General features: G+C 59.4%; 1 protein-coding gene across 3 annotated transcripts in view; it reads left to right on the top strand.

Annotated features, from left to right (window-relative positions):
- CXXC5 (CXXC finger protein 5) overlaps positions 1-23,719 on the top strand; it is a 29,408-nt gene extending 5,689 nt beyond the window's left edge. For 2 of the 3 annotated variants that reach the window (XM_004586472.3, XM_058677807.1), the window contains exons 2-3: positions 20,532-21,630; positions 22,678-23,719. In XM_004586472.3, coding sequence (XP_004586529.1) covers positions 20,689-21,630; positions 22,678-22,722 — 987 coding nt within the window. In that variant the 5' untranslated portion in view covers positions 20,532-20,688 and the 3' untranslated portion in view covers positions 22,723-23,719. Of the gene's footprint in view, positions 1-16,416; positions 17,269-20,531; positions 21,631-22,677 lie in introns of those variants that run through there. The other variant, XM_058677805.1, reaches the window with a different exon arrangement.
- Positions 23,720-24,125: the final 406 nt, after the last annotated feature.

The raw sequence follows: 24,125 nt of genomic DNA, 5'->3' as shown, positions 1-24,125 counted from the left end.
GGTGGGAGGGCCAGGGGGTGAGGACCTGCTGGCTCAGCTGCACCAAGTGGTGAGGTACAACTCTTCCACCCAGGTCTCATCTGGAGAATGTAGTGGCTTGAATTGTTTTTTCCCTCCTTGGACTGGGGAGCTGGTATCCTCCTCTCTTTCTCTAGGAGGTGCCTTCTGACTCCTTTGCTGGGGTGCCTGGCAGTTCTGGAAGGTTGGCTACATCACATCAGCCTCAGGGAAAAGGAGACCTGCAAGGTGTCCCTGCTGGCCCCTCCCACCTCCACCTGCCCCTCTGTCCACAGAGCTGGAAAGATGGCTGGTGGAGGTGGGGGCCCCCCTCTGCCTCAGGGTTGACCCCCAACACACACACAGCCCCACACACTCCTGCTTTCTGTGACCTGTGTCACTCACAGGCCTGGGCTCTTTAATATTTCATGGCCCTTCGAGTTGGCCCCCTGCCCCAGCCCCTTTGTCTGCCTGCCACCCCCCGCCCAGAGCATCCCTGTCACTGAATTACTGACCCAGAGGCTGCCTCTGCCATCTCCCACTGTGCCTGCCCCTGGCGCTGGTGCTGTCCCTGTCCCTCTTGACCACCCCCCACTTGCGACACCTTCTGCCTCATCTAGGTCCTCTGACACCTCTGACTGGCTCCCTGCCCTTTTCTTCCATTTTCCTCTCTCGCACACGCTGGCCTCCTCCTTCCCAGTGCAACAGAAACCCACTGCGGCAACTGGTCCTCCCGCCCTGCTGCCCCGGGGCCCACCCCTTCCTGCCCCCTCCCACAGCTGTGCTGGCCAGCCGTGAGAGCTGGTTTTATTTATTTTTCTGTTTGTTTGGGAAGAGGGCAGTGGCAGCTCTGGGCCCTGGCTGCCGCACTCTGCCTGGAGCAGCGGGCAGGCGGCCGCACTGGCCTCCCAGGAATGTGGCCGGGACGCCCCGCGCCACGCTATATTTACTCCCTTCCAGCTGCCGGCCCCAGCAGGGCAGAGCCGGGCCTGCCCGGGGCCCCGGGGGAGCCCTGAACCTACCCTCCCCTGTCTGGCAGACCCCACATGGCCCTTGAACCCACTATACCCCTCCCCTTGCCCATGCCCTCTTCTGACCTCCTCCAACTTGCTGGGCCTCCCATTGAAGCATTATGTGCCTGGCCAAGTGTGGGTGCCTGGAGCCTGTGGGATAGCACCTGGCAGGTCTTGCGCCCCCACTGGGCGACCTAGCCTAGGCCTGTAATCCCATGGCCAGAACTATGCAAAGCATCTGTCCTGACCCTTTTCCCTCAGCTCTTGCCCCTGCTCACTCACCATAGTCCCCTTGTCTGCTGCGATCCCTGGCTCAAGCTGTGAACTTCCCTGTGTTGCCAGACCTGCCAGGTGCCTCAAACAGGACCTTGGGTGTGCACACGCGCACACCTGAGTGTTTGTAGAAGGCCTCCTTACCCGTGAACACTTGCTGCATTGCACCCTCTATGGAGCAGGGCCTTGCCTCCTGTCATTGATTTCCTCATTCATCAGGTGCTTACAGGGGGGTTTTGAGCCCTTGCCTTGCCAGCTTTGTAATGGGATGTGGCAGTGGCGCCTTCCTGTACCCTCAGTCCCTGGCACCAAGTCTTGACTGGAGGAGCGGCAGCCGCTGCTGCAGCGGCTGCTTCCAACTATCACATACATTCCCAGTCCTGCCTGCGTGGTGGTGGTGGTGCTGATGGCAGCGATGAGGGCCAGGCTGGACCAAGCCCTTGCTGCCCACAGCCTGCTGGCGGCTGCTGCCTTGAGCAGTTTGGGGACTGTTTGCATTCCTGTTGCAGTTGAGGAAGCCCAGGCCTGGCGAGTCTGGCTTACCTCAGTGGGTGGGGGCTGGCGGGCATGGACGGGAGGGTTCGTAGGGGTGAGACTGATGGACAGACATGGGAGGATACCCACAGACCCCATGAAATAGGATTTTTAGAAAGTAAACAGACAACAGCACTAAGAGATAGATAGGCTACTGGGTGAGATGAGAGGGGTAGACAGCATCTTCTTCCTGTGCCTCAGTCTTCCCATCTCTCAAATGGGCTCAGGAACTTTGCCTTGGCTGGCTGCTCACTGGCCTGGGAGGGACAGGACTGTAGCAGGATGAAGGAAGCTGTGGGTGGCGAAGATGGGAAGATGAAGCGTGGAGCTTGGCTTGGAACCTGAGAACCCCAGGGACCGGCCCTGACCTGAGGTTTGGCCTGCGTCTGAGCCACAGGGTGAGGTGCAGGCTCTGAAACCCCACAGCTGCCCCTGGGCGCTGATGGGGGCGGCCTTCCTGACATCTGTACATTAGCAGCTGTGTGTGCCCAGAGTAGGTGGCCTCTCCTGCAGGAAGGAGACTAGAGCGCCCCCTCCCCAGCTGCTTGTTAGTTCCTGTTGCCATGGGGGGAGCATTGGCAGGGGAGGGTGGGAGTCCCAGCCCCAGCGCCAGCCCTAGCTCCTCATTTGCCTGACCTACCTCTCCCACAGCTGGTTAACTGGGCTCGTGGCAGTGAATAGGGTTGGCCCACTCAGCCAGCTTGCTCTCTGTCTTCCCTGGGTGACTTAGGCTTGTCCGGCATCAGCAAATGCTTAGGATGGGGGAATGGGAGGATTCTCAGCCCCTGAGATTCATGCCATGTTGAGGTTCTAGAACCAGCCGCTGCTAGAAGGACACCAGGTGTCTGTGTCCTGGGGACGTAGAGGCTTAGGGAGCAGGCACAGAGCCTGGTGCCCTGGGGTGACTGGAGCCCTGGCCTGCTCTGAGAGCTCCCCAAGGAGCGGGTGGGGCCGGCTGGCCTGCAGGCACTGGAGGGGTCCTCACTGCTATGCCCGCCTGCTGCCCACGCTTCCTCAGGCACTAGTGTGAGGAGGAAATGCAGGCTGTTGCTTCCAGCGACAGCCGGCAGGCCGGGCGGCTTCCCAGCTCCCCCTCTGACTCACGGCCGCCTGCAGCTCCCCCTCCCTGGGGGCCTCAGCAGCCCCATCTGTGCAATGGGAGAGGAGCCTTTGTCCCTCAAGTGGGGGTGTGGGAGACAGTGCAGTTGAGGTTCAAGACCTTGGTCAGGCTGAGTGGTAGGGAAGGAGAGCAGCTGGCTGGATACATGGGCCTAGGGTGCTGAGATCCTGCACTCATGGCCTCCCTGCCCTGGGATGCTCCCAGAAGCCTGGGGTGACTGGGCGGCTTCCTGTGCAGCAAGCAGTTGGGGTGCCTTGGCAGTGGTGAAGGACTTGCTGTCCATGTCTCAGCAAGAGGGGCCTATGGGCTTCCTTGTGAGCTCGGTGTACCTGTGTGAAAAATGAGGGGGCGGTAATTTTCTCAGGAGGTTTCAACCAGGACCGAGTATTCCTGGCTGCGAGATCAGCTGGAGTGTGCTCTGGTCTAAGGGGTGACTCTGGGAGGAGGACCTAGAAGAGGGGAGGTGGGAGGAGTCCAGCGGAAAAGCCCAGCTGCTCCTGGGACAAGCGTTTCCTCTGCAACTCTCCTGGGAGAGCCCCTGGGCAGGCAGGAAGTAGGGCAGTGGGGGTCCAATGGCCCCAACCCACAGCTGGTGGGTGTGCCCCTCACTTTGGGGAGAGCTGGAACACACCCCTGCTCTGTGGCAGCCCGGGTAGGGGGGGAACGGGGACATGACGCTGCTGCTAGGAGGGGCCAGGCCACCATCCAGAATTCAGAGCCTCCTTCCCAGGGGCCTTGTGGTGCTGTCCGCCCTGAGCTGCTGCCCTCCACTGGGGTGAGAGATGCTGTTTCATCACCCTGGGCATGTGGGAGGCCTCCGGAAGGTCCTCCAGGGAGGTTCCGGGGGGCAGCGGGGGCGTGGGCAGCTGCTGCCCAGCCAAAGACTGGCTCATAGTGACCTGCTACGCCCCTCCACCTACAAACCTGCAGACCCCAAGGGGTAGATGCCTCTGGGTGGTAGCTGGTCCCTCTTCCTGCCCTGGCTTCCCCACCACCACCATCTCCACACTGCCCACTGAGCGTCTGGGCCCCTCCCATGCCTCGTTGATCTGCAGTGCCCCCCGGGAAGGCAGGGGAGGAGGCACAGCACACTCAGAACAGCGGGTGCCCGTGCAGCCAAGTATTTGTGCGAGCTGTCAGAGACAGACAGGCATGTGGGGAATTTGGTGCATGTGGGGCTAGGGGAGGCAGGAGGGCAGGAGCAGGAGCGCTAGGGCTACCTCCTGGCCCGCTGACCCTGTAGACACCATGCCCTCTTATATTGCCTGCTCCTAGGGCTGTCTGCAGCCCGCTTCGTCCTTTTCTGCCCTGTAGTTTGCACAGCCAGGGGAGGAACCCACCTGGCTGGAGAGGGGTTTTAGAGTTGACCCTGGGGAAGGGACGCCCTGTGAGCCAGGGCCAGGCAGGAATCCTGGTTGTGCCTGTCTGTGGCTCCAGGAAATAGCAGCTGTCATGCCTCTGCTGCCCCCTTCCTCCCCCCGCACCAAAGCTGGCACAACTTGTTTTCTGGCCAGGGTCCGGTTGGGACAGATTGGAGAAGCCTGGTATTGCCCAGCCTGGGCAGGGAACAGACAGGATGGAGAGGACCCTGTTTATGAGCCTACGGCCCCTGGGGTGTTGTGGGCAGGCGCCCTCAAGCTTGTCTGCTGCTGGTCACTTCCCCACCTGGGGGCTGTGGGGCAGGGCTGAGACCAGGGTTGTGATGGTTTTTTCATTGCTGTGAGTTCAGACGGGATACCGGGATACAGGGTCCCGTATTGGACTCCCACCTTCCTTTTACCCTTGTGTGGGTGTGGCTAGGGGCTTGTTGATTTGGGGGGCCTATATTTAGTCAGTCTTGTAGAGCCAGGGGGCCCCTGGGAGCAGCTGTTGGGGGGGTGCAGAGGCAGAGGCCTGGAGCTGCATTTAGTCTGGACAGAAATATCTTCCCCCCCACCCACCCACCCACTGGCTCGGCGGCCAGGCTGCGGGCTTGTCCCCTGAGGGGCAGCTTGCCTGGGCCTGGCGGCCGGCGGGACAAGCAAGATGACCCGATAGGCTTTTCCCAGCTCAGGTTTCGATGAAACAGGAACCGGAGTCGCGGCCTGGGCCGCAGGGGCCGGGGCAGCAGGAGCCTGGGGGGGGCCAGGGCTGCCTCCCCCACTACTCCCCATACCGCAGCCCTGGCTTCTGCAAGGCCTGGGGAAGCAGCAGGTTATTTATCAAGCCAGCCTCCCTGCTGTGGCTGCCCTCGCCTCCACCCCCCACCCCACCCCCGCCGCTCCCCCCCAACCTCCTGGCGCTGGCAGCCATGAGCCCCAGCAGAGCAGGAGGTGAGCTGGGCGGGCGGGTGGCGGGATTAGCTCAGGAGACATGAGTCACCCCAGCCCCGGCAGCCCGCGAGGCCCTGCGGCTTGGCAGGCGGCACAGACGCTCACGCACCCCCTACACGCACAGCCAGGGGCACATGCCTCGGACAGACACAGTCACTCACGGCACCACACACATGGTTTCACCCGACTCTGCATGCACAACTGATACATACATGGTGCAGACTCGGCCCCCATGAGGCCATGCACATAGCAGCTCCCACGTGGGCACTCTGGAAACCCACTCACCATTAACAGTCACAGCTCTGGCCTGTGGCACATGTGCACACACAGACATGCAGTCACATATGGGCGTGTCCCTTGGGAGGAGGCTGCACACTGTGCCCCCCATACCTGCCCAGGCCCTGGGTCCAGGGTGGGACAACAAGCGGGGTCCCGGCACACACACCTACACCTGCCCTCCATTCTCTGCTTGTCCAAACGCCCTTCTTTAGGGCATCACAGAGAGAGAAGCCTGGCCTTCAAACTGGTAGTCAGCTGAGTGCCAGGTGGTGGGGGTGAGGGGATAGAAGTTTCTCCCTTTGCCAGGCTGCCCTGTGGAAGTGGAGGAGCCACCTGCACCCAAGTATGGGGATGTGGAGGGGGACAAGTGAGTCAGGACAGATCGGGGAGAAATGTGGATGAGCTGGGGAAGACGAAAGGCAGGAGAAGGAAAGCTGTGCAAAATCGATTTCCCGGGAGTGCAGATTGGCCAGCGGGGGGTGGACGTGCTGCAGAGATGGGGGGTGACCATGCTCAGGAGCTTGCCCACCCTGCCACCCGCTTTCCTGTTTCACCCTTGATTCCCAAGTTCCTCATTATCCAATATTCCCACCCCATCTTTCAGCCAGCACCCCCAGGCCTAGAATTCAGCTTCAGCAGCCCTAGTTCTGGGTCCACACATGGGGGACCCAGCTGTAGTATGAGTATGAACAGGACTTGTACAGTTAGTGTGGAGAAGAGCCCGGACTGGGACCCCCTGCAGCACAGCCATGTTCTAGGTACTGAAAGAAACCCCATCAAGGGCTGTGGCTACAACCCTTTAACATGTGGTCTGCAGGCTTCCTGCCCATGGTACAGAGCGAACCCCCAGGAGGCAAGCCCCCAGGCTCCTGACCGCACAGATCTCCTATGCAAGCACCGAGGCCTCCCTCCCTGCTCATCCAGAGGTCAAGGAGGGCAAAGTGGAGGCCACGCTGGAGAGTTGAACCTCCTCTAAGGCCATGGCCACTGCAGTTGGACACACTGGGACTCTGTGCCTGGGTTGGCCACTCACTGTTGCGTTGTAACTGTAGGGCTGTTTGCAACCCTCTGGCCCCACTTTTGTCAACTGTAAAATCGGTGTTTCAAAGCAACTGGACACAAAGGCAGAGATGGGGGGAATGTCCTCACCCAGCACTGGTGGTACATACCTGGATACTCAGGTGAGTCCAGCACCCCGCCCCATGTGCCATGCCACCCAGTGAGGGCTCCTGGGTTAGACCATCTTAGCAGTTAGCACTGCTAGGGTTCTTGAGTGGAAATGGCTGGAGGCTTTGCGGGTAGGAGGGGAGTGCAGAATGGCACAAAGCTTCCTCCATCCTCACCCCCCGCCCCTTCCTGCCTCACACGGCAAGACCACAAGTTAGACTCGAGCCGGGGACTTCTAAGTAGCAAACGGGGCCTTCACAGGTTGGTGAGGGGGCTTGGTGTGTGCTGCATGCCAGGGGCCACTGGGACCATGTGGGTTCTGGAAAGGCTGATTATGGGGCTGGGCCTGAAAGGAAAGACTGGTGGACTGATGGGAAGTGTAGGTGGCTTCCTGTGGCCAGAGGACGGCAGTACAGGCTTGGGTGCTGCACTGTGACCCTGTGGTTTGACAGTTGGGGGGATGGGGATGGGACTGCTTTGTAGTTGGAAACTGAGGCATGGGAGGTTGGCTCAAAGTCAAAGAGTGGTGGCAGCGTGGCCACAGCTCAGTCATCCAACATCCCTGATCCAATGGTGATGGCAAAAGTGACATCATAGCCATGCTGGCTGAGTCCCTACTGTATTTCGTTTTTTTTAATTTCTTTATTTTTATTGGAAGGCAGATATACAGAGAGGAGGAGAGGACAGAGAAGAAGATCTTCCATCCAATGATTCACTTCCCAAGTGACCGCAACAGCTGGTGCTACCCTAATCCGAAGCCAGGATCTAGCAACTTCTTCCAGGTCTGCCACACGGGTGCAGGGTCCCAAGGCTTTGGGCCGTCCTCTGCTTTCCCAGGCCACAAGCAGGGACCTGGATGGGAAGTGAAGCTGCCGGGATTAGAACTGGCGCCCATATGGGATCCTGGCGCCTTCAAGGCAAAGACTAGCTGCTAGACCACTGCACCGGGCCCCCCCCCCTACTGTATGTTGACTGTTGACCTTGGGCCAGGAGCTGGGGCTTTTCCCAGGCTTAGCAGCTTGACTGAGGTCACCCAGGTGGAGGGCCTACAGAGATGGGGAAAGGACCCCTACTCCAGACTCCTCCCAGCCCCAGCCAGTGCCCTGCCTCCCCCACTTAACGTTAGCATGAGTGATGCTCCTGGCCAGGCCAGCTCCTCCCTTAGGAACCCTGGACCCACCTCTGTACCTCTCCCCAAGGGCTCTGGAACAGCTGACCCCTTAGGCTGGGAGAGCACACCCTGGGGAGCAGGTTGATACCCCTTGGCATTGTGGGGATCTCCCTGCAGGCAATTTGTGGGGAACCCCATTGATGAGCTTAGAGCCAGGGAGGGACCTGGGCAGGGCTATCTACACCACAATTCCCCTGCCCCCCACCTTCCTCTGGACACCTGCCTACCCTCTGGGGAGCCCAGCAGGGAACTATGAGAAAGTCCCTTCCAGCTGGCACTTCCTTCTAAGTGCATAGGCCTGTGGTGCCCCTCTCCCCTGGTGATGCATGCCACTTTGCCAGAGTCAGCAACAGCCTCAGTTGGCCAGGGTCACTAGGCTCCAGGGCTCAGTTCCCTGTCCATCTTTGCTTGGTGGGTGTCCCCCTATGAACCAACCCAGAGTTAGGTGCAGGAGCCTTCCACTGGTGTTCCCGAGGGGGGATGGCAGGCAGGGCTCACCTGGGTTTCAATCATGGCCATTTACAACTCAGGTGACCTTGAGGCCTCACTACCTCACCCAGCCCCAGGCCTCAGCACTCTCATCTGTGAAATGGGAGAACCACAGTGTTTTGTCTGCTGGTGCTGCTGTCAGGGTCAGGCAAGATGGCATGGGCAGAATGCCTTGCACAGACTGGACACGGTTAGGTGACAAAGACGGCCCCTCCCCTCCCTGCTGTCCTTGTGCTTCTTGTCCCCCGCCCCCACCACCCCCAGACTAGGGCTTGAGGATGCTGGGAAGGAGATGGTGCCGGTGTGCTGGCTCAGCCTGCCTGGCCACTGACCTTCAGAGCACCCAGGCTCTCAAGGCCGCCTGACTGCCTGCCGGGTGGCAGGCGGATGGGGGGCGGCAGGGAGAGACCAGGCCACTCCCCGCCTGCCTCTGCCCACCCCTGCCCCCTCTCCTCTCCTCTCCACGCCTGTGTGGGAGCTAATTAATCTCAGCCCCGTTGGGAAATTAGAACGCCGCAGCCGCGGCCGCCTCAGCCTCACGTTGCCTGCACCACTCCCGGGCCATGCCAAGCCCTGCTGTGGTTGGGGGCACTGGTGTTGCAAGGGAGGGGTTGCAGGGTCCAGGACAGGCCCAGGAGGCCTTGGGCAGGGGCTTCCTGAGCCCGGCACCTCCTGGCTGGAAGGACTCTGAGCCGTTGGCCGCCTCCTCCCAGCCCCGCCAGGCCACCTGCAGAAGGGGTCAGCCAGCACCCTGGTGGCCTCTCTGACCAGTCCCTGGGCTCACAGGGTTGCCCTCACTCACTTGCTGCCCATGGTGGGGTCCTCTTGCCTGACCAGCTTGGGCTGATGGAGACAGATGTAATTATGGAATTTTGTTTGGGAAATTAATTTGAAAAAGTTAATTAATTGGCGGTTCCGGAGGTGGCAGGCTCCACGCCCGGCCGGTCTTGCTGACGTCAGTGCTGACCCGCTGGAGACACACAGCTTCCTGGGTCGGCTGGTGGGGCAGCAGACCCCAGTGACCTGGCTGGGGTAGCTCAGGGATAGGTGCCTGGACAGTGAGGACCAGTGGGCAGACCCAAAGGCCTGTGCGCTCCCCAGGCTGTCCTCTGAGCCATGTCGCTAGTGCCCCTCAGCAGCCTAGACCACTAAACCTGCCCCCAGGTGGGCCTGAGAGACAGTACTGGGCCCATGATGCACTAGAAGCTATAAAGGGGTGACCTGCAGGTTGTCTGAGCAAGGGGCAGCAAGGGGTGTTTAAGTCCCACAGGCAGCCCCCTCCCAGGTGGGACTGGTAGAGGCCTTCAACTTGGCTCTGTCCCGTAAGGACATATTGCCAGTTGCTTCCTCACTGCCTGCACCCATTTTGCCACCACACCCAACATCTGTGGCACCTGAGTGCATATGTAAAGGCTCACACCTCCCCTGTCTTGTCCTCCTCTCCCCCCCTCCCGCTCCTCCTCAGTTGGGCTACACAGGATCCAACCCCACCTTCCTCATCACCATCCCTTCAGCCTCAGGTGGAGCAAGAGCTAGTTTCTGGAGGAGTTTGGGCACTGGTGTGGTCTCTGTGCAGATGTGGGTGTGGGGGCTCAGGTCTAGCCAGCTCAAGGATCCTGGGGCGCTGAAGTGAAGAATAGAGGCTCTTGAAAGTGTTGGGCTGGGACCCCCTTCCCCCAAGCTGTGTGGCCTAGGGCAAGTCGCTCAGTTTCTCTAAGCCTGGCTTTTCTCCTGTGGAAAGGCGAGCATGATCACTGGCGTAGCACAGGGAGTAGGCTGGGTCTGTGCTACCTCTGGGGTCTGAAGGGGCCAGCCGGGCTCGGGAAAGAAGCCTAATCCTCCTTCAGCTGAGTGGAGCACCTGAAGGACCCAAGAGGAGGTGGCGTCTCTGAGCCCTGACTCGGTGTTGGTCTACCCTGGAATGTCACCCATGTGGTCTGTTGGTTTTTTTCCCAGGCCTGGTCCCTAGTCTTGGGCTTAAATGGACTGTCTCCCTCAATCCTAAGCATCCTGTGTGGGTTGGGTAGGGATCAGAGGAGCAGCAACTTCCTCTGCCCACCTTGCCTCCTCCAGGAAGCCCTCCATGAGACTGCCCTCTGCAGGTTCACTCACTGAGCAAACCTTCAGGATCTTGTACCTGTGAAATGTATCTGTGAGTGTGTGTGTGTCCCAGTGTCCCAGGGCTGGCAGCTCCTTTCTGCCCAGCCATGTGGGTAGGAGGGAGGAGATATCACAGGGCACCTGTGTTGTGATCTTACAGGTGGGTCAGTTCAGGCCCATGAGGACATTGCCTAGCCAAGGTCACATTTAGCCTGCGGAGGGGACATTGCTGGCCTGACCCCGCTGGAGTGTAGCCAGACTGAGCCCCAGGAGCATAAGCAGGAGGGTTCTGGCAGACTGAGGTTGGGTCTCACACTCTAGGGGGGGGCTCAGTTTGTTCATCTGTACAGAGGGAGGGTCCGCCTGTCTTTGGTGGGAGCTGGCTGCGAGCATTGCTAGCTCCCACCCCAGGACTGAGTGAAAGGGCCTGCTATTATTACTCCTGCTGCAGATCTTTGACCGTCGTTGTTATTCATGCTCGCAGCAGCGCCCCTTCCTCCCCACCCCCCACCCCCACACACACATACCCTTGCAGCTGCTGCGGCCAGGTCGGCGCAGGGCTGTGGTCTGTGGAAAAGAAGTTGCAGCCCCTAATTAGTCTGCGCTCCGAGCTGCAGGCCTGGCTTTTATTTCTGCTACAGGGTCCCACCTGCCCAAGGCTTCCCCAGCCCCTTCCCGGGCCGCTGGAACTCGGCTGCCGCCCCCTCCCGGGCCGCAGGTAGGGGACTGGCACCCCCCCAACCCCCGCGAAGCCTCCCCAAATTTCCCCTGCCACTCCCTCCGCCTCCCAGACCTCCGGGGGCCATGAATCATTTATGAGGCAAAAATGAAACCAATTAAGGACAAACTTTGAAAGCCTCTAATTGCTGCGCCTGGTGGCACTGAGGAGGAGGGGCCGCAGGCCTGCTCCTGCGGAACCTCCTCGGCCCAGGCCTTCCCCGGCCGCCTGCTCGCCGCCTGCTCCCGGCCTGCCTGCCGCGGACGTGCCTGCACAGCTTCGGCGGCGGCCGCCCCGGCGCCCGCCCGGGTCCCAGGCCGACTAATTAGGCCCGGCTCCCTCCCCGCGCCGCCTGCTGCCCGCTCCAGGCCCGAGGTGATGGCGGCTGTGCTTGCCCTTCTGGGGCCTGTGCCCCAGAGCTGGCCGCGTTTCTCGGGGCGGGAGCCAGCCCTGCTCGCCGGGCTTAACCCAGACGCGACCGGGACGCTGTGTCCCTGAGCCTGGAGACTGGGGCCCCTGCAGCCCGCTACTGTGGGGGCGTGGCTCTGAGGGTTATAGGGCTCAGCGCTCTGATGACCTGGGGTCTTTGTCCGTGATGTGACGCAAGATCCAACTCCTGCCTCATCGCCAGCCCAGGGACCTTACATCGTGTCCCCAGCCTCAGTTTCCCCATGTGTAATCTAGCAGGCCTGGCTGGTGTTCTGAATTTGGAATTTTGGGGGCGTTATTAAGTCCCGCTTCCTGGAGACCAGAGGGGCAGCCAGAGTATATAGCCCTTCAAGCTTACCTCATTGTCCTGTGTCCCTGGTGGCCAGTGACCCGCCACCGGCCCGTCCCCCAAAGCCTGCGGAGGCGCCAGGCAAGGCCCTGGGCACTCAGGCAGGCACAGTTGTTTGCTGAAACCAAATTTCCGTGCTCGTGTTTTTCCATAATTACGTTAGCAGGTGGGATTTTTCCTCAGGGAAGCGGATCGAGGGGAGTGCCACAGCCGTCCCTGCCTGCTCTGAGCAGGAGAGCTAGCGTGATCTCACACACTGCCCACCGCCCGCTGTAATGATTTTTTAATTATGCAGCCAGTGCTAGGAATTGCTAATCCACCCCCAGCCCAGCAGGGCCTCCTGCAGCTCACACCCAGTCCCTCCCCAGAGCACCCCAGTGCTCTGCCCCGAACCCCTCTCAGAGTTCCCCTCCCCCAATACACACACTACCTCAGCAGGAGCAGGTGGGCCAGGAAGGGCTCTGGCACCTGTCTGCAAGTGACAGGCCTTGGAGCACCCCCCCCAACAGGACAGGTGTGGCTCTGGAAGGAAATGTAGGGGTAGGGCACGGCCACACCCACGTCAGGAATGGGAGCCCCTCTCCAGCCTCAGGTGACCTCCAAGGACACAGCACCATCTTTGTGTCTCTGTCACGCGCCCCGCTCCCAAGTTGCTTTCCTCCAGCACACATGGCTCGGCTGTGCACACAATGGTCGGCTCTGTGTGTCACACACACACACACACACACAGCTACACCTGAGAGTCCGGCCAGGCACTCCTGAGACCCCTTCCGTGCTGTTGTCTTTCCCCGGGTGGTCTGGCTTCCCTCCCCCCCCCCCACACACACACACTCCCCCTCCTGGGAAGCGCTGCACTCCCTCCTGGTGGGGAAACTGCCTCTGGCCTGGGCCAGCCTGAGCCTGAGCCGCATCGACCCTGGCCTGGGGAGGTGGGGGTTCTCCAGTGTGGCGGTGACGGCGGGTGGCGGCAGCTCCTCTCTCCAGGCGCCCAGCTGTGGCATCTGTCAAGGTCAGATAGCGACTCCGGAACCAGCCGGCTCGGCCCCATGGCCCCTCTCGCCTCATTATTTTTGTGTTCCGGGGCTGCGGCGACACCTCCCTCCCTCCCCCTCAGCCTCCCGCCTGCCTCTCTCTTCCCCCACCTTCCAGGTCTCTGCAGGGAGGGCCTGGGGGCCTTTGTTTTCCAGTTTTTTTCACGCTCTGGCCAAGGCAGGCTGGCCAGAGCTGTTGGACCTTGAACGGCAGACGAGAGACAGGTGCCTCCCTCCTGGCTGGGATGGGTTCCCAGCTCAGGCAACCAAGTTGGTTTCTCAGAGGGACAAAGTGAACCTGGGCGGAGCCCAGCCCCCACCGCGGGCCTCCACACCTGCGGGCAGCTTCCTGTTTCCATAGAGGCCTAGCACCTGGCAGCAGTTTTTATCTGCAACAACCCTGTGGCGGTCAGGCTCTCAATCCCAGGCCTCCCTGAGCCCTGACACAGCTCACAAGTACACACGTACTCCCCCTGGGACTGGCAGAGCCAAGACCGGCTGATACATGCAGGCTAGGAGACCCACAGACAAAACCCGCTCATACATGCACCACAGTTGGCCTCGCAAACTGGGAGGCCTCACAAAGATGTGCACCTGCCCTGGTGCCTCCATCTGTGTGCCTATGTCCACGCCCCTGCATCACAGCGGGTGACATCTGAGACAGGATGCAGCCACCTGGGCACACTTGCAGCTAGCTGGGCACACACATACACACACACAAATGCACTTGTACATGGTGCTGCCCTTGACCACCCATGGACACAAGGAACCCTGAGCTCACTCCCAGGCCTCAAAATTTCCTGAAGGTTGCTTGAGGGGTTCTTGTCCCCTAAAATACCAGGAAGTAAGCTTGTGTCCCCCATGTGATGGGAAGTGGCAACTTAACTGAGAGATGACCTGTCCCCTAGCCCCAGGCACACCAGTATGAAGCGGGCTGGGGGTGGTTCCAGGTGGTCCTGGTAGATACTAGTAAGGAGGCAGGGTCAGGGGCCGACTGACTCAAACTCCACCTGGGGGTCCCCTTCTCACCTTCAGCTTCCCACCTAGTTACGATATGATGGTGCTGTGGGTTAGCCTTCAGACTCCACCCCCCCCCAAGGTCTCTGAGGGAGCCTGGCCCATCCACTCTGCCTCCTCCAGCTGTGTACCACTGTAACTGCCCCCTGCCCAGTGGAGGTAGCTTGAGGCTTAGCTGTGGCTGGCCCCCACTCCCCCCCCCCCAGGAAACTCAAAACCCTGGGCCAGCCGCGGGTGGCGGGTTAGGGCAGGCACGAAGAGGGCCTCTGTGCAGGCCGGCTGGGCTGCCCACAGGATTCTGGGGGAGGAGGCAGGAGCCGGTTTCCGTCCTGATCTGCTTCCTGCGGAGGCCGCCGAAATGCCCGGAGCTCTGGCCCTGCCTGGCCAGTCCAGCCCACCCGCAGCCCCTTCCCCTTTCCTGGGTCTTGCTTGGGTGACAGCTGCAGTCTTTGCAACATGACCCTAATGCAGTTTTCTCAGACCTTGCAAGACAGCACCCCCCCCCCGCCCCACCTTGGTCTGTGGAAAACCTAACCATTCCCCCAGACTGCTGAGTGCTAAAACTCTACTGTGTCTCCCGGCCGTGGTCCGTCTGTGTGCCTGGAATGAGTGTTGCAGAGCCCGGCCTGTAAGCCTTGAAGACCTGAGTTTAGAACCTGGCTCTGCCACTTGGACCTTCGGAGACTTGACCTTCTTGGGGGGGTCTCAGTTGCTTCACCTGCCAAATGGGGCTAATAACAGATGCAGGATCAGAGAGAATTAAAAAAAAAAAGATTTATTTTTATTGCAAACTCAGATATATCATCCGTCTGATGATCCACTCCCCAAATGACCGCAACGGTCGGTGCTGCCCCAATCCGAAGTCAGGATCCAGGAACTTCTTCCAGGTCTCCCACACAGGTGCAGGGTCCCAAGGTTTGGGGCCGTCCTCGACTGCCTTCCCAGGCCACAAGCAGGGAGCTGGATGGGAAGTGGAGCTGCCGGGATTAGAACTGGCGCCCAGAGAGAATTTAGGAGGTAAATGTGGTATGCAGAAAGCAATACCTGCTCTAACCACATGTCCTCTAGGGAGACAGGCAGGGAAGGCCTGGAGGCTCCCGTCCTCACGTCATGGTGGCTCAGGCTCAACCTGGGAGCTTGCTCATGACCTGACTCTCCCAACCTGCTTCCCCACTTGCTTTGCCATACCCATCAGAGCTATTCAGCCCTGCTGGGCTTCTCCTCCTAAGATTTGAAGGTAGGGAGAAGGTTGGCATCTGGGGTTGTTCTCTGTTCCTCTTTCCGGGGACCCTTGGGATCATGGTGACGCCCCCTGCAGTTTGGGTTATGAAGGAAAAACCATCTAACCTACAGCAAACTCGGGAGGCCTCATTAAAACGGAGCTCTGTCCCAGTCAGCAGTGGGAGGGAGGCATACGGGTGGAGCCAGGGACGGAAACCTCGGGCTTGCCTCAGCTCCCCTGTGGTCAGTCCTGCAGATGTGTACTCTGCTGACCGGCCCAGGTGTTCTTGAACAGGAGAATTGCCCCTCCTGTTCCTACTGCTGCCTGGCCAGTGGGAGGCCCTGAGTCATCAGACTCTAGTCCCAGCTTGGTGTCTGCTCAGATATCACCACTTTGGGAAATGTTTAAGTCCAGGAGCCCCGGGATCCTAAATAGATGGTAGTGGCATCTTGTTTCCATAGCCTGCTCTACCAACACAGAAATGGCGCTGGCTTCTGAGAGTGGGGCTGGCACCTAAAAGGGGCTCCATGCCTGCATGCTATGATCCTCCTGGTCCCACCTGTGTGTGTGTGGGAGTAGGGGATCAAGGCCACAGCCTTTTCCAGGGGAGCTGACCTGTTAAGTCGTTACCCTATTTCATTCCCTAGAGCTATAGCTGGCTCATGCCCTACCTCCTGCCAGGGCATCCATGTGCCTGTTTGAGAATAGGCAGCTCCCCACTTCCATCTGACCTGGGGAATTCCTGCAAAGGGGCCACTTTTACACCTACTATCTGAGCGATACATTGTAAGGCCCAGGGCAGCAGCAGGGAGGTATGGCTGCGTTCCCCACCCCCTTTCTGTGTTGTTTGTCCTGGGGGACCCCAGGGGTGTTGAGGTTGTATCTCCTCTCAGGGCTGCTGCCTATGGGTCAGTGAGGCCCAGTGGCTGTGTGGTCTTCAGTAAATGTAGCCCCTGTGCTCCAGCAGGGGCTGCATCCCTCCAAGATCTGTGTCCCCATATGTAGCTCCCTGGGGCCGTGCAGGGCTTTTTTTTCCCCCCTTCTGGAAACTCCCTGGGCTGAGTCATGAAAATCAAAGGCAGCCCCCTCTCACTGAGGGCTCAGCCACCTCTAGAGTTTAGTGGTTGGGGGTGGGGTACGGACAGACCAGGGTGCCTTGAGTGGGGAGGTCATGAGAGACTGTAAAGCCAACCCACCCAAACAACTCCTCTTCCTCCTCCTCCTCCTCTTGGAGGTCCTTCCCTCTGCAGGTTGCTATGCGGGAACCCTGCACTTGGTAGTGGTTACACAACTCTAAACTTTGAGAAAATCACCAAGTTACACACTTAAAAGTGGGTGCATTTTATAGTATGTCAATGATACCTCCATAAAATCATTATACCAAAACCCTGCCCTTGGCCTCAATGCCCTGCCCAGTTGAAACCCTGCCAGCCCTGTGGCCACTCCTCACACCCACATCCCCCAGGTCTTAAGAAGCCTTTCAGGTGCAGCATCTTTCTGGGCCCATCTCCCCGTCCTCTACTCCCAGGCTAGTTGAACTCAACCCCTCAGGGCCCCACTGGATTTCCCCCCAACTCTCCAGCCACATTGGGTAGGTGGGCTGAATGAACCCAGCCCTGCTCCCACGCACTGCTGCAATGCAGTGTGTCCTGCACTGCCTCCCAGTTCCAAGGAGCACTGGGCTGCCTTGGGGGTCAGGGATGGGAGGCTGTGTACAAGCAGCTTCTGGAACATCTGGCTGTAACTCCCTGGGTACCTATGCACTTAAGCTAACACCACAGTCCCAGCCCACTGGTTTTCTCCCCACGGCCCCCACCATCTCGCCTGAGGGGCTCTGTCAGAGGTGAGTTGAAGGCTCTTTTGAGGCTGAAGATGAAGAGAAGGCACTGCCACCACCTCCGGTGACCTCATTGTCAGCTGGCATTATGATGTCACTGGCCCAGTATTCCAGGTTCCTGGTTCCTGGCTGGGCATTATCCCCAAGCTCCCAGGGTTGGGGACACTGCCCAGGGTCTGTGACAGCTCGTCCCTTGAACACCAAAGAGAGGTAACAGGCATGATAACAGTCTTGGGTGGTGAGATGAATAGCTGGGTTGCCTTGCCCTACCCACCTAGTCAGTTCCCCGGGGAGAACAAATGTCGTCTGAGCAGGGCGAGTTGCCCTGGGGCTCTGGGCTCGGCTTCTGCCCGCCCTGGGCACCAGCTGTGTGTGCTCTGCAGCTGCTTGTGGCTCCTCTGTGCTTAGGGTTCTGTCTGCAAAGGGCCTTGGATGCAGTGGGTGTTGGGAAATGCTGGCTGGCGAGTTAGGGCACCTGAGTGCCTCAGGGCTGGGGCTGGCTGGAGTGGGCAGCCTGTGGCCATTCTGTTCTTCCAGCTCTCTGATGTGGTCAAGCCCTGAGGCCAAGAACCCCATAGGGCCCTTCCCCAGCCTTCCCCTTGGCCTTGGGCCCCACAGGGTGGGTGTTATCTCTCTGTCCTGTGCCTGGGTTGCCTTTTCTTGTTCTGGGGCCCCAGCTCTCCAATTTACTCTCTCTCCTGGGTGCTGGTTTCTCCTCTCGCAGACCCTCATGTCCTTGGGCCTGGGCCTCTCTCCTCAAAGCTGACCCTCTGCCCTCTTCCCTCCGGTTTGCCATTGCTCCGACCCAACCTTCAAGCTCTATCTCAGAGTTCTCTTTGTCCCCCACCACCCTCAACCACCACCTGTCTCTCTTCTGCCCCCGTGCATCCCCCCAGCCCCCCATGACTTGTTCCCCTGCCCCCTGGTCCCCACCCGTCAGCCTCTGGTCCCAGCGCCTGGCCGCCCGGCTCCTGCACGGACAAAGGGGTCCTTTGTGGGCTGGCCGCGCTGGCGGGGCGGCGGGGTGCTGGCTCCGCATTGCTGATGAAACGAGGTCCTTTGTTGTCCCTCCTCAGGCGCAGTATTTCTTTTTGGGGGCTGGATGCGTTCCTGGCAGGGCTGATGATGGATGCGCCCGCCGCGCCCGCCTGCCCGCCAGCTTTCCCTCCCGCTCCTTCCCGCTCTGCTTCAACACTGCCCAAGCCCCTCCCCTGCTGCCTGGGCACTGCCAGCCCCCTTCCTGGCCCAGGCTTTGGTGAGGGGGGTGCTAGGTGCCCTGCACTAGGAGGTTGGGCCTGGGAGGGCGACCCCTCGGTGTTCTCCACTTTTTTTGAGTAGGGCCGAGGCAGTGTCCACTGGAACCAAGGAATCTTTCCCTCCCTTCCCCAAGGTCTGCAGGAGACTAGCCAGGTGCACAGGCAGGCTTGGAGCAAGTTTGGGGAGCAGGCCTAGAGGACTGTCTGTTGGTGTCTGGATTTGGGGTTGGCCTTACTTCTGTGGGCTAGGTTCTCTGAGCATGCCACATGCACGCATGAGCTCACACACACAGCTTCAGCTTTTTGTGGCTGACACACCAGTTTTCTGCCTACAGCACCTGTTCAGTGACATATCACGTCCTCTGGCCCCAAGCTCCGCATGGCCCAGGGCCTGGGAGGGTGGGGGCGCCCCCCCACCCCGAGGTAGAACAGAAAAATAGAAGATGAGAGAGGGCCAGGGATAAAGAGACCCTGAGGTTTGGTCACCAGCAAGGGAGACTTAGGTTAGAGACAAAAGCAGAGACAACGCACATGCCGTCCCTGCATTACAGGGAGCTGACTTCTAATTGACCTGCCCACCCCGCATGCAGAGCTAGACCCTGGAGCAGGAGGAGGGTGGGAGCGAGCAGAGCACGAGTAGCATTAATGCAGCCATCGATTTCTGCACCAGCCAGCAGGCTGCAGAGGCGGGGGACGCACACACTGGGGCGCACAGTGCTCCCCACCCAGCACCTGCCGCCCTTCGTCTAGGGCTGCTGGGTTTTGGTCCAGAGGCTGGGCAGTAGAGCTGCAACAGGCAGAAATTGAGTTTCTGGCTCTACTCTCACGAGCCCTGGTCCTCACACTTGGCCAAGAATACTGGTACCTGCAGGGGGTTATAATTCTCCGAGGACAGTTGGCCGAGAAGCCAGCCCAAGCTTGGCATGCACATAGTGGGACAGAGCATGACTCTTCCTGGCCAGAGGTGGTCCCCTTCATCTTGTCTGATACCTTGGGCTTCCGGTGCCCATGCTGGGTGTGTATGGTGGATGTTGCCCCTTGGCCCAGCACCACCTACCTATCTGCTCTCATACTCCATGGGGTCACTCCCAAGCAGTCATTGCAGGGCCAAGGGGTAGACGTAAGTGATATTCTGGCACAGGCTCTGTCCTGACGCTGGTGGGGTTAACTGGGGACAGAGATGCAGTTTGTCACCCTCAAGCCCAGGGCAGGATAGCATCTGCCAGATGTGTACACCCCTCTTCTTCCCCCAATGCCACTCTGTCCCCATTGCCACCAGCAGCTCATGGCCAGTCTGCCTGCCTTCCCTCCCTCCCGGAGGGTGCTGGGCCACAGCAGACAAGGAAGGGATGCCTAAGAGCCAGGACCGACAAGGACCAGCTCCTTCCAACCCCAGCAGCTGGCTGCTTGAGGCCTGCAAAGAGCAGGCCTGTCCTAGGCAGGGGCTCTCAGGACAGGCTTCTGTCAGCCTTCATTCCCTTGCAAGTCACACCTGTTTGCCTGGTCCCAGACCAGTTTCTCATAAGGATCAAACCAGGCCTTACTTTGGGGCTTCTGGGGCCTCAACCTTTCCCCACCCCTGGGAGCAGAGGCAAAGGGCTCTGTGTTGATTGTGTCTGCAGTTTAGGAGTCAAGAGAGATGAGTGTGCTAGGGCACACAGGCTTGAAAGTCTCCAGCTGAGGCTCCAGGGGCAGCTTCCCAGGCCTTTGGCTCTCTGCCTTTACATATTTATTTATTTTTATTAGGAATGGTTATAGAGATAGAAGGAGAAAGATTGTCTATCCTCTGGTTCGCTCCCCACATGACTGCAACGACTGGAGCTGGGCCGATCTGAAGCCAGGAGCTTCTGGGCCTCCCATGTGGGTGCAGGAGCCCAAGCATACTCAAGCCAATCCTCCTCTGCTTTCCCAGGTACATTAGCAAGGAGCTGGATCTGAAGTAGAGAACTGGATGTTCCTAGACCATCCCAGGGCAGATGTGGGTGGGGGGATCTGAGTCGAGCTTACAATTACTGCTGAGGTCTCTAAAATTGAGGATTACCAGCCACTGCTTCCTAGGACTTTCATGCATCTCAACTGGGACAGGACCCTGAAAACTCGCTGAGCTAACACTGAGGCAGGCCGGGTTGGCGGGGGACAGGGGGAGCAGAGGAAGAGTCAGGGTAAAGGGGAGAGGTGTGTGCACCACTCTGACCCATCTCCTTTTCTCCCCAACAGAGTGAAGACACTTCCCCGTGGACACCTGCCATGTGCTGCCCTGAGCAGTGAGGCCCAGCAGGCGTCTCGGTTGCGGGTGGCAGGGGTTGGTGCTCGTCCGTGAACCCCAGCAGTTGGCAGGCTCCCTGGGCAGCGGGGTCTGGGCCTCGGCCCCACCATGTCAAGCCTGGGCAGTGGTTCCCAGGATGCCGCTGGCGGCAGCAGCAACAATGGCAGCAACAGTAATACCACCAGCAGCAGCAGCACCACCAGTGGCGGTGGCAGCAACAGTGGCTTAAAGGCAGGAGCAGCAGAGAAGAGCGCACCCACGGCCACAGCCACCCCAGCTTCCGTGGCAGATGATGCCCCACCCCCCGAGCGCCGGAACAAGAGTGGCATCATCAGCGAACCCCTCAACAAGAGCCTGCGCCGCTCGCGCCCGCTCTCCCACTACTCTTCCTTTGGCAGCGGAGGCAGCAGCATGATGGGCGGGGAGTCTGCAGACAAGGCTGCTGCTGCCGCCGCTGCCGCCTCCCTATTGGCCAACGGGCACGACCTGGCAGCAGCCATGGCGCTGGACAAAAGCAACCCTACCTCAAAGCACAAAAGTGGTGCTGTGGCCAGCCTGTTGAGCAAGGCCGAGCGGGCCACGGAGCTGGCTGCCGAGGGACAGCTGACGCTGCAGCAGTTTGCGCAGTCCACGGAGATGCTGAAGCGTGTGGTACAGGAGCACCTGCCACTCATGAGTGAGGCAGGCGCCGGCCTGCCTGATATGGAGGCTGTGGCGGGTGCCGACGCCCTCAACGGCCAGTCCGACTTCCCCTACCTGGGTGCTTTCCCCATCAACCCGGGCCTCTTCATCATGACCCCGGCTGGCGTGTTCCTGGCCGAGAGCGCGCTGCACATGGCTGGCCTGGCCGAGTACCCCATGCAGGGTGAGCTGGCCTCAGCCATCAGCTCGGGCAAGAAGAAGCGGAAACGCTGCGGGATGTGTGCGCCCTGCCGGCGGCGCATCAACTGCGAGCAGTGTAGCAGTTGTAGGAACCGAAAGACTGGCCATCAGATTTGCAAATTCAGAAAATGTGAGGAACTCAAAAAGAAGCCTTCCGCTGCTCTGGAGGTAACGGCGCCTTAGCGGGAGGTGTGCGGGCTCTTGCATCTGTCTGGCAGTCCAAACCTAATCCTCAGCCCCTGCCCCATCCCCATCCCCTTCCTGACCTATCTGGGTCAGTGTCTCCAGGATGCCCAGCCAGCACCCCCCAGGGTCTGGGGATCTACCTTTGAGACACAAGTTCACTGCTTCACAGTCAAAGCCACAACCTGAGACCCCCACCACCACCACCAGGCTGTAGTTGGCAACACCACCATCTGAGGCCACTACCCTATGCCCACCCCCGACCCAGGTCCTGACAACCCCCTTGATTCATTGCCATTTTAAGGCATTTAACCCACAACCCCACACTTCTGGCACCCACACCACAGCCGTCTCACGGAGCTGGTGGCCTGGAGGGTCGACCAGCCCTGTACTTGTCTCCCTACGAGAGAGTCCAGGCTTTGCCCCAAGCTCCTGCAGCACTGGCTGCCCTGTGCCAAGACCTGGTGTTAGGGGATGGCCCTATACATAGAGGCTCCCATTTAACTCCTTTCTACCCTTGACGTGGGGCTGTTCTTTGGCAGCCTTGCTGGCACAAACCATCTTTCTCAGTCTGCCCTTCTGTCCCCAGCCCTGCCCCTCTGCAAGTGGGTTTGACACAGCTATCCGGAGCGCCTGGGAAAAACGACGATGGTACCTCAGGCTGGCCAGCCCCCCAGACTTCCTGCATTCGCTTTCCCTTGTGCACATGAGATGTCCCTTTGGTCCAGGGCAGAGAGGCACACACCTGCCTAGTACATATCCACATACTGCCCTGCCCCTGCTCTGCCCCACCTCCACACACTGCACCCTGCACCGTCTCACCCGTCTCACACGGGTGCTCCCAGCGGGAAGGAGGGCTCCTGGCACCAGCGCCCAGCAGCTGCAGGCTGCCGGCTCTGGCCCCCTGCAGGGTGGCTGCTCTGACTCCAGGCACGACGGTCCACGGGGGAGCACCTTGGCAGCAGGCCCACCCGGACCCTGACTGAACTCTCTCCTTGTTTTTGTCTCCTGCCCCCTTCCCTCCCCCGCCAGAAGGTGATGCTTCCGACGGGAGCCGCCTTCCGGTGGTTTCAGTGACGGCGGCGGGACCCCAAAGCTGCCCTCTGCGTGCAATGTCACTGTTCGTGTGCTCTCCGGCAAGGGATTCGGGCGAAGACAAACGGACGCACCCGTCTTTAGAACCAAAAATATTCTCTCACAGATTTCATTCCTGTTTTTATATATATATTTTTTTGTTGTCGTTTTAACATCTCCACGTCCCTAGTCTAAAAACGAAAAAGAAAAACAATTAACTGCTTTTTTCAGAAGAACAACAAACAACAACAACAAAAAGAGGTAAAGATGAATCTATAAAATACCGAGACTTCCTGGGCAAAGAATGGACAATCAGTTTCCTTCCTGTGTCGCTGTCGATGTTGTCTGTGCAGGAGATGCCGTTTTTTGTGTAGAGAATGTACATTTTCTGTAACCTTTTGAAATCTAGTTACTAATAAGCACTACTGTAATTTAGCACAGTTTAACTCCACCCTCATTTAAACTTCGATTCTTTCCGACCATGAAATAGTGCATAGCTTGCCTGGAGACTCCACTCACGTTCCTAAAGAGGTCCATGGCCGATGGCACTGCGTGACGCCCTCAGGCCCGGCAAGTGGTTGAGCAGCAGGGGGCGGGCGCGTGCCCCCTGCCCCCTACCCCCCCCATGGCCCAGGCCACCAGCTGTGCTGCACCTGCAGTGCCCAGAATGGGAACCCCGCTCCCATTGCCGCAGTGATGATTTCGGAAAACTGAATCCTGTGCATTTATGCCTTGAGATTGAGGGGAGCCTGTCTCTTACTTCTGATCCTGGCTACTTCCCTTAGAGAAAACAAAAAAAAAAATTTTTTTTTTTTTAAATCTGGCCTTGCTAATGGCGGCAGAAGAAAGGGCTTCTTGGCGTGGCCCCCTGCCCGTGGGGGTGGGTGTCCAGGGGCCCCCCTGCTCATGGCCAGCTTCCTGCTGATGAACATGCTGTTTGTATTGTTTTAGGAAACCAGGCTGTTTTGTGAATAAAACGAATGCATGTTTGTGTCACGAAGCAGTGCTGGCTTTTTGCTGTCCGGTTCAAGGGGTCTGGCTTGACCTGGTTTGGGTGGCGGGAAGGTGGGGGCGCCCTGGCTGGGTAAGGGTCTTCTGGGAACACTCTGGGGGAGTGGGGCCCAAGGACTTTGGGAGTGGCCAGGATTGGGTAGGGGTGTTCTTGAGAAGAGGGTACTCCCACGTCCACAAGTGGGGCGAGCCTAGCTTTTGGGGCCTGATGAGTGGCAATCAGCAGCAGGTGTGGGCATCCAACTTTTTCCCCTGACCTGCCTGGAAGAGTTCTGGTCCCCTCCTCCACCCTCCGCACACACACCTCTGGCTCCCCCGCATCCCGGAGGTGTATACAAACACTCCTCCTGCCCTGTGTACCTCTTCTCAGGTGAAGAGGGGTCCTTGGCCTTGAT

The sequence above is a fragment of the Ochotona princeps genome, chromosome 19, assembly GCF_030435755.1.
Source record: "Ochotona princeps isolate mOchPri1 chromosome 19, mOchPri1.hap1, whole genome shotgun sequence".
NCBI lineage: Eukaryota > Metazoa > Chordata > Mammalia > Lagomorpha > Ochotonidae > Ochotona > Ochotona princeps.
The sequence above is the reverse complement of the archived record's forward strand: the minus strand, read 5'-3'. Positions and strand labels throughout refer to the sequence as shown.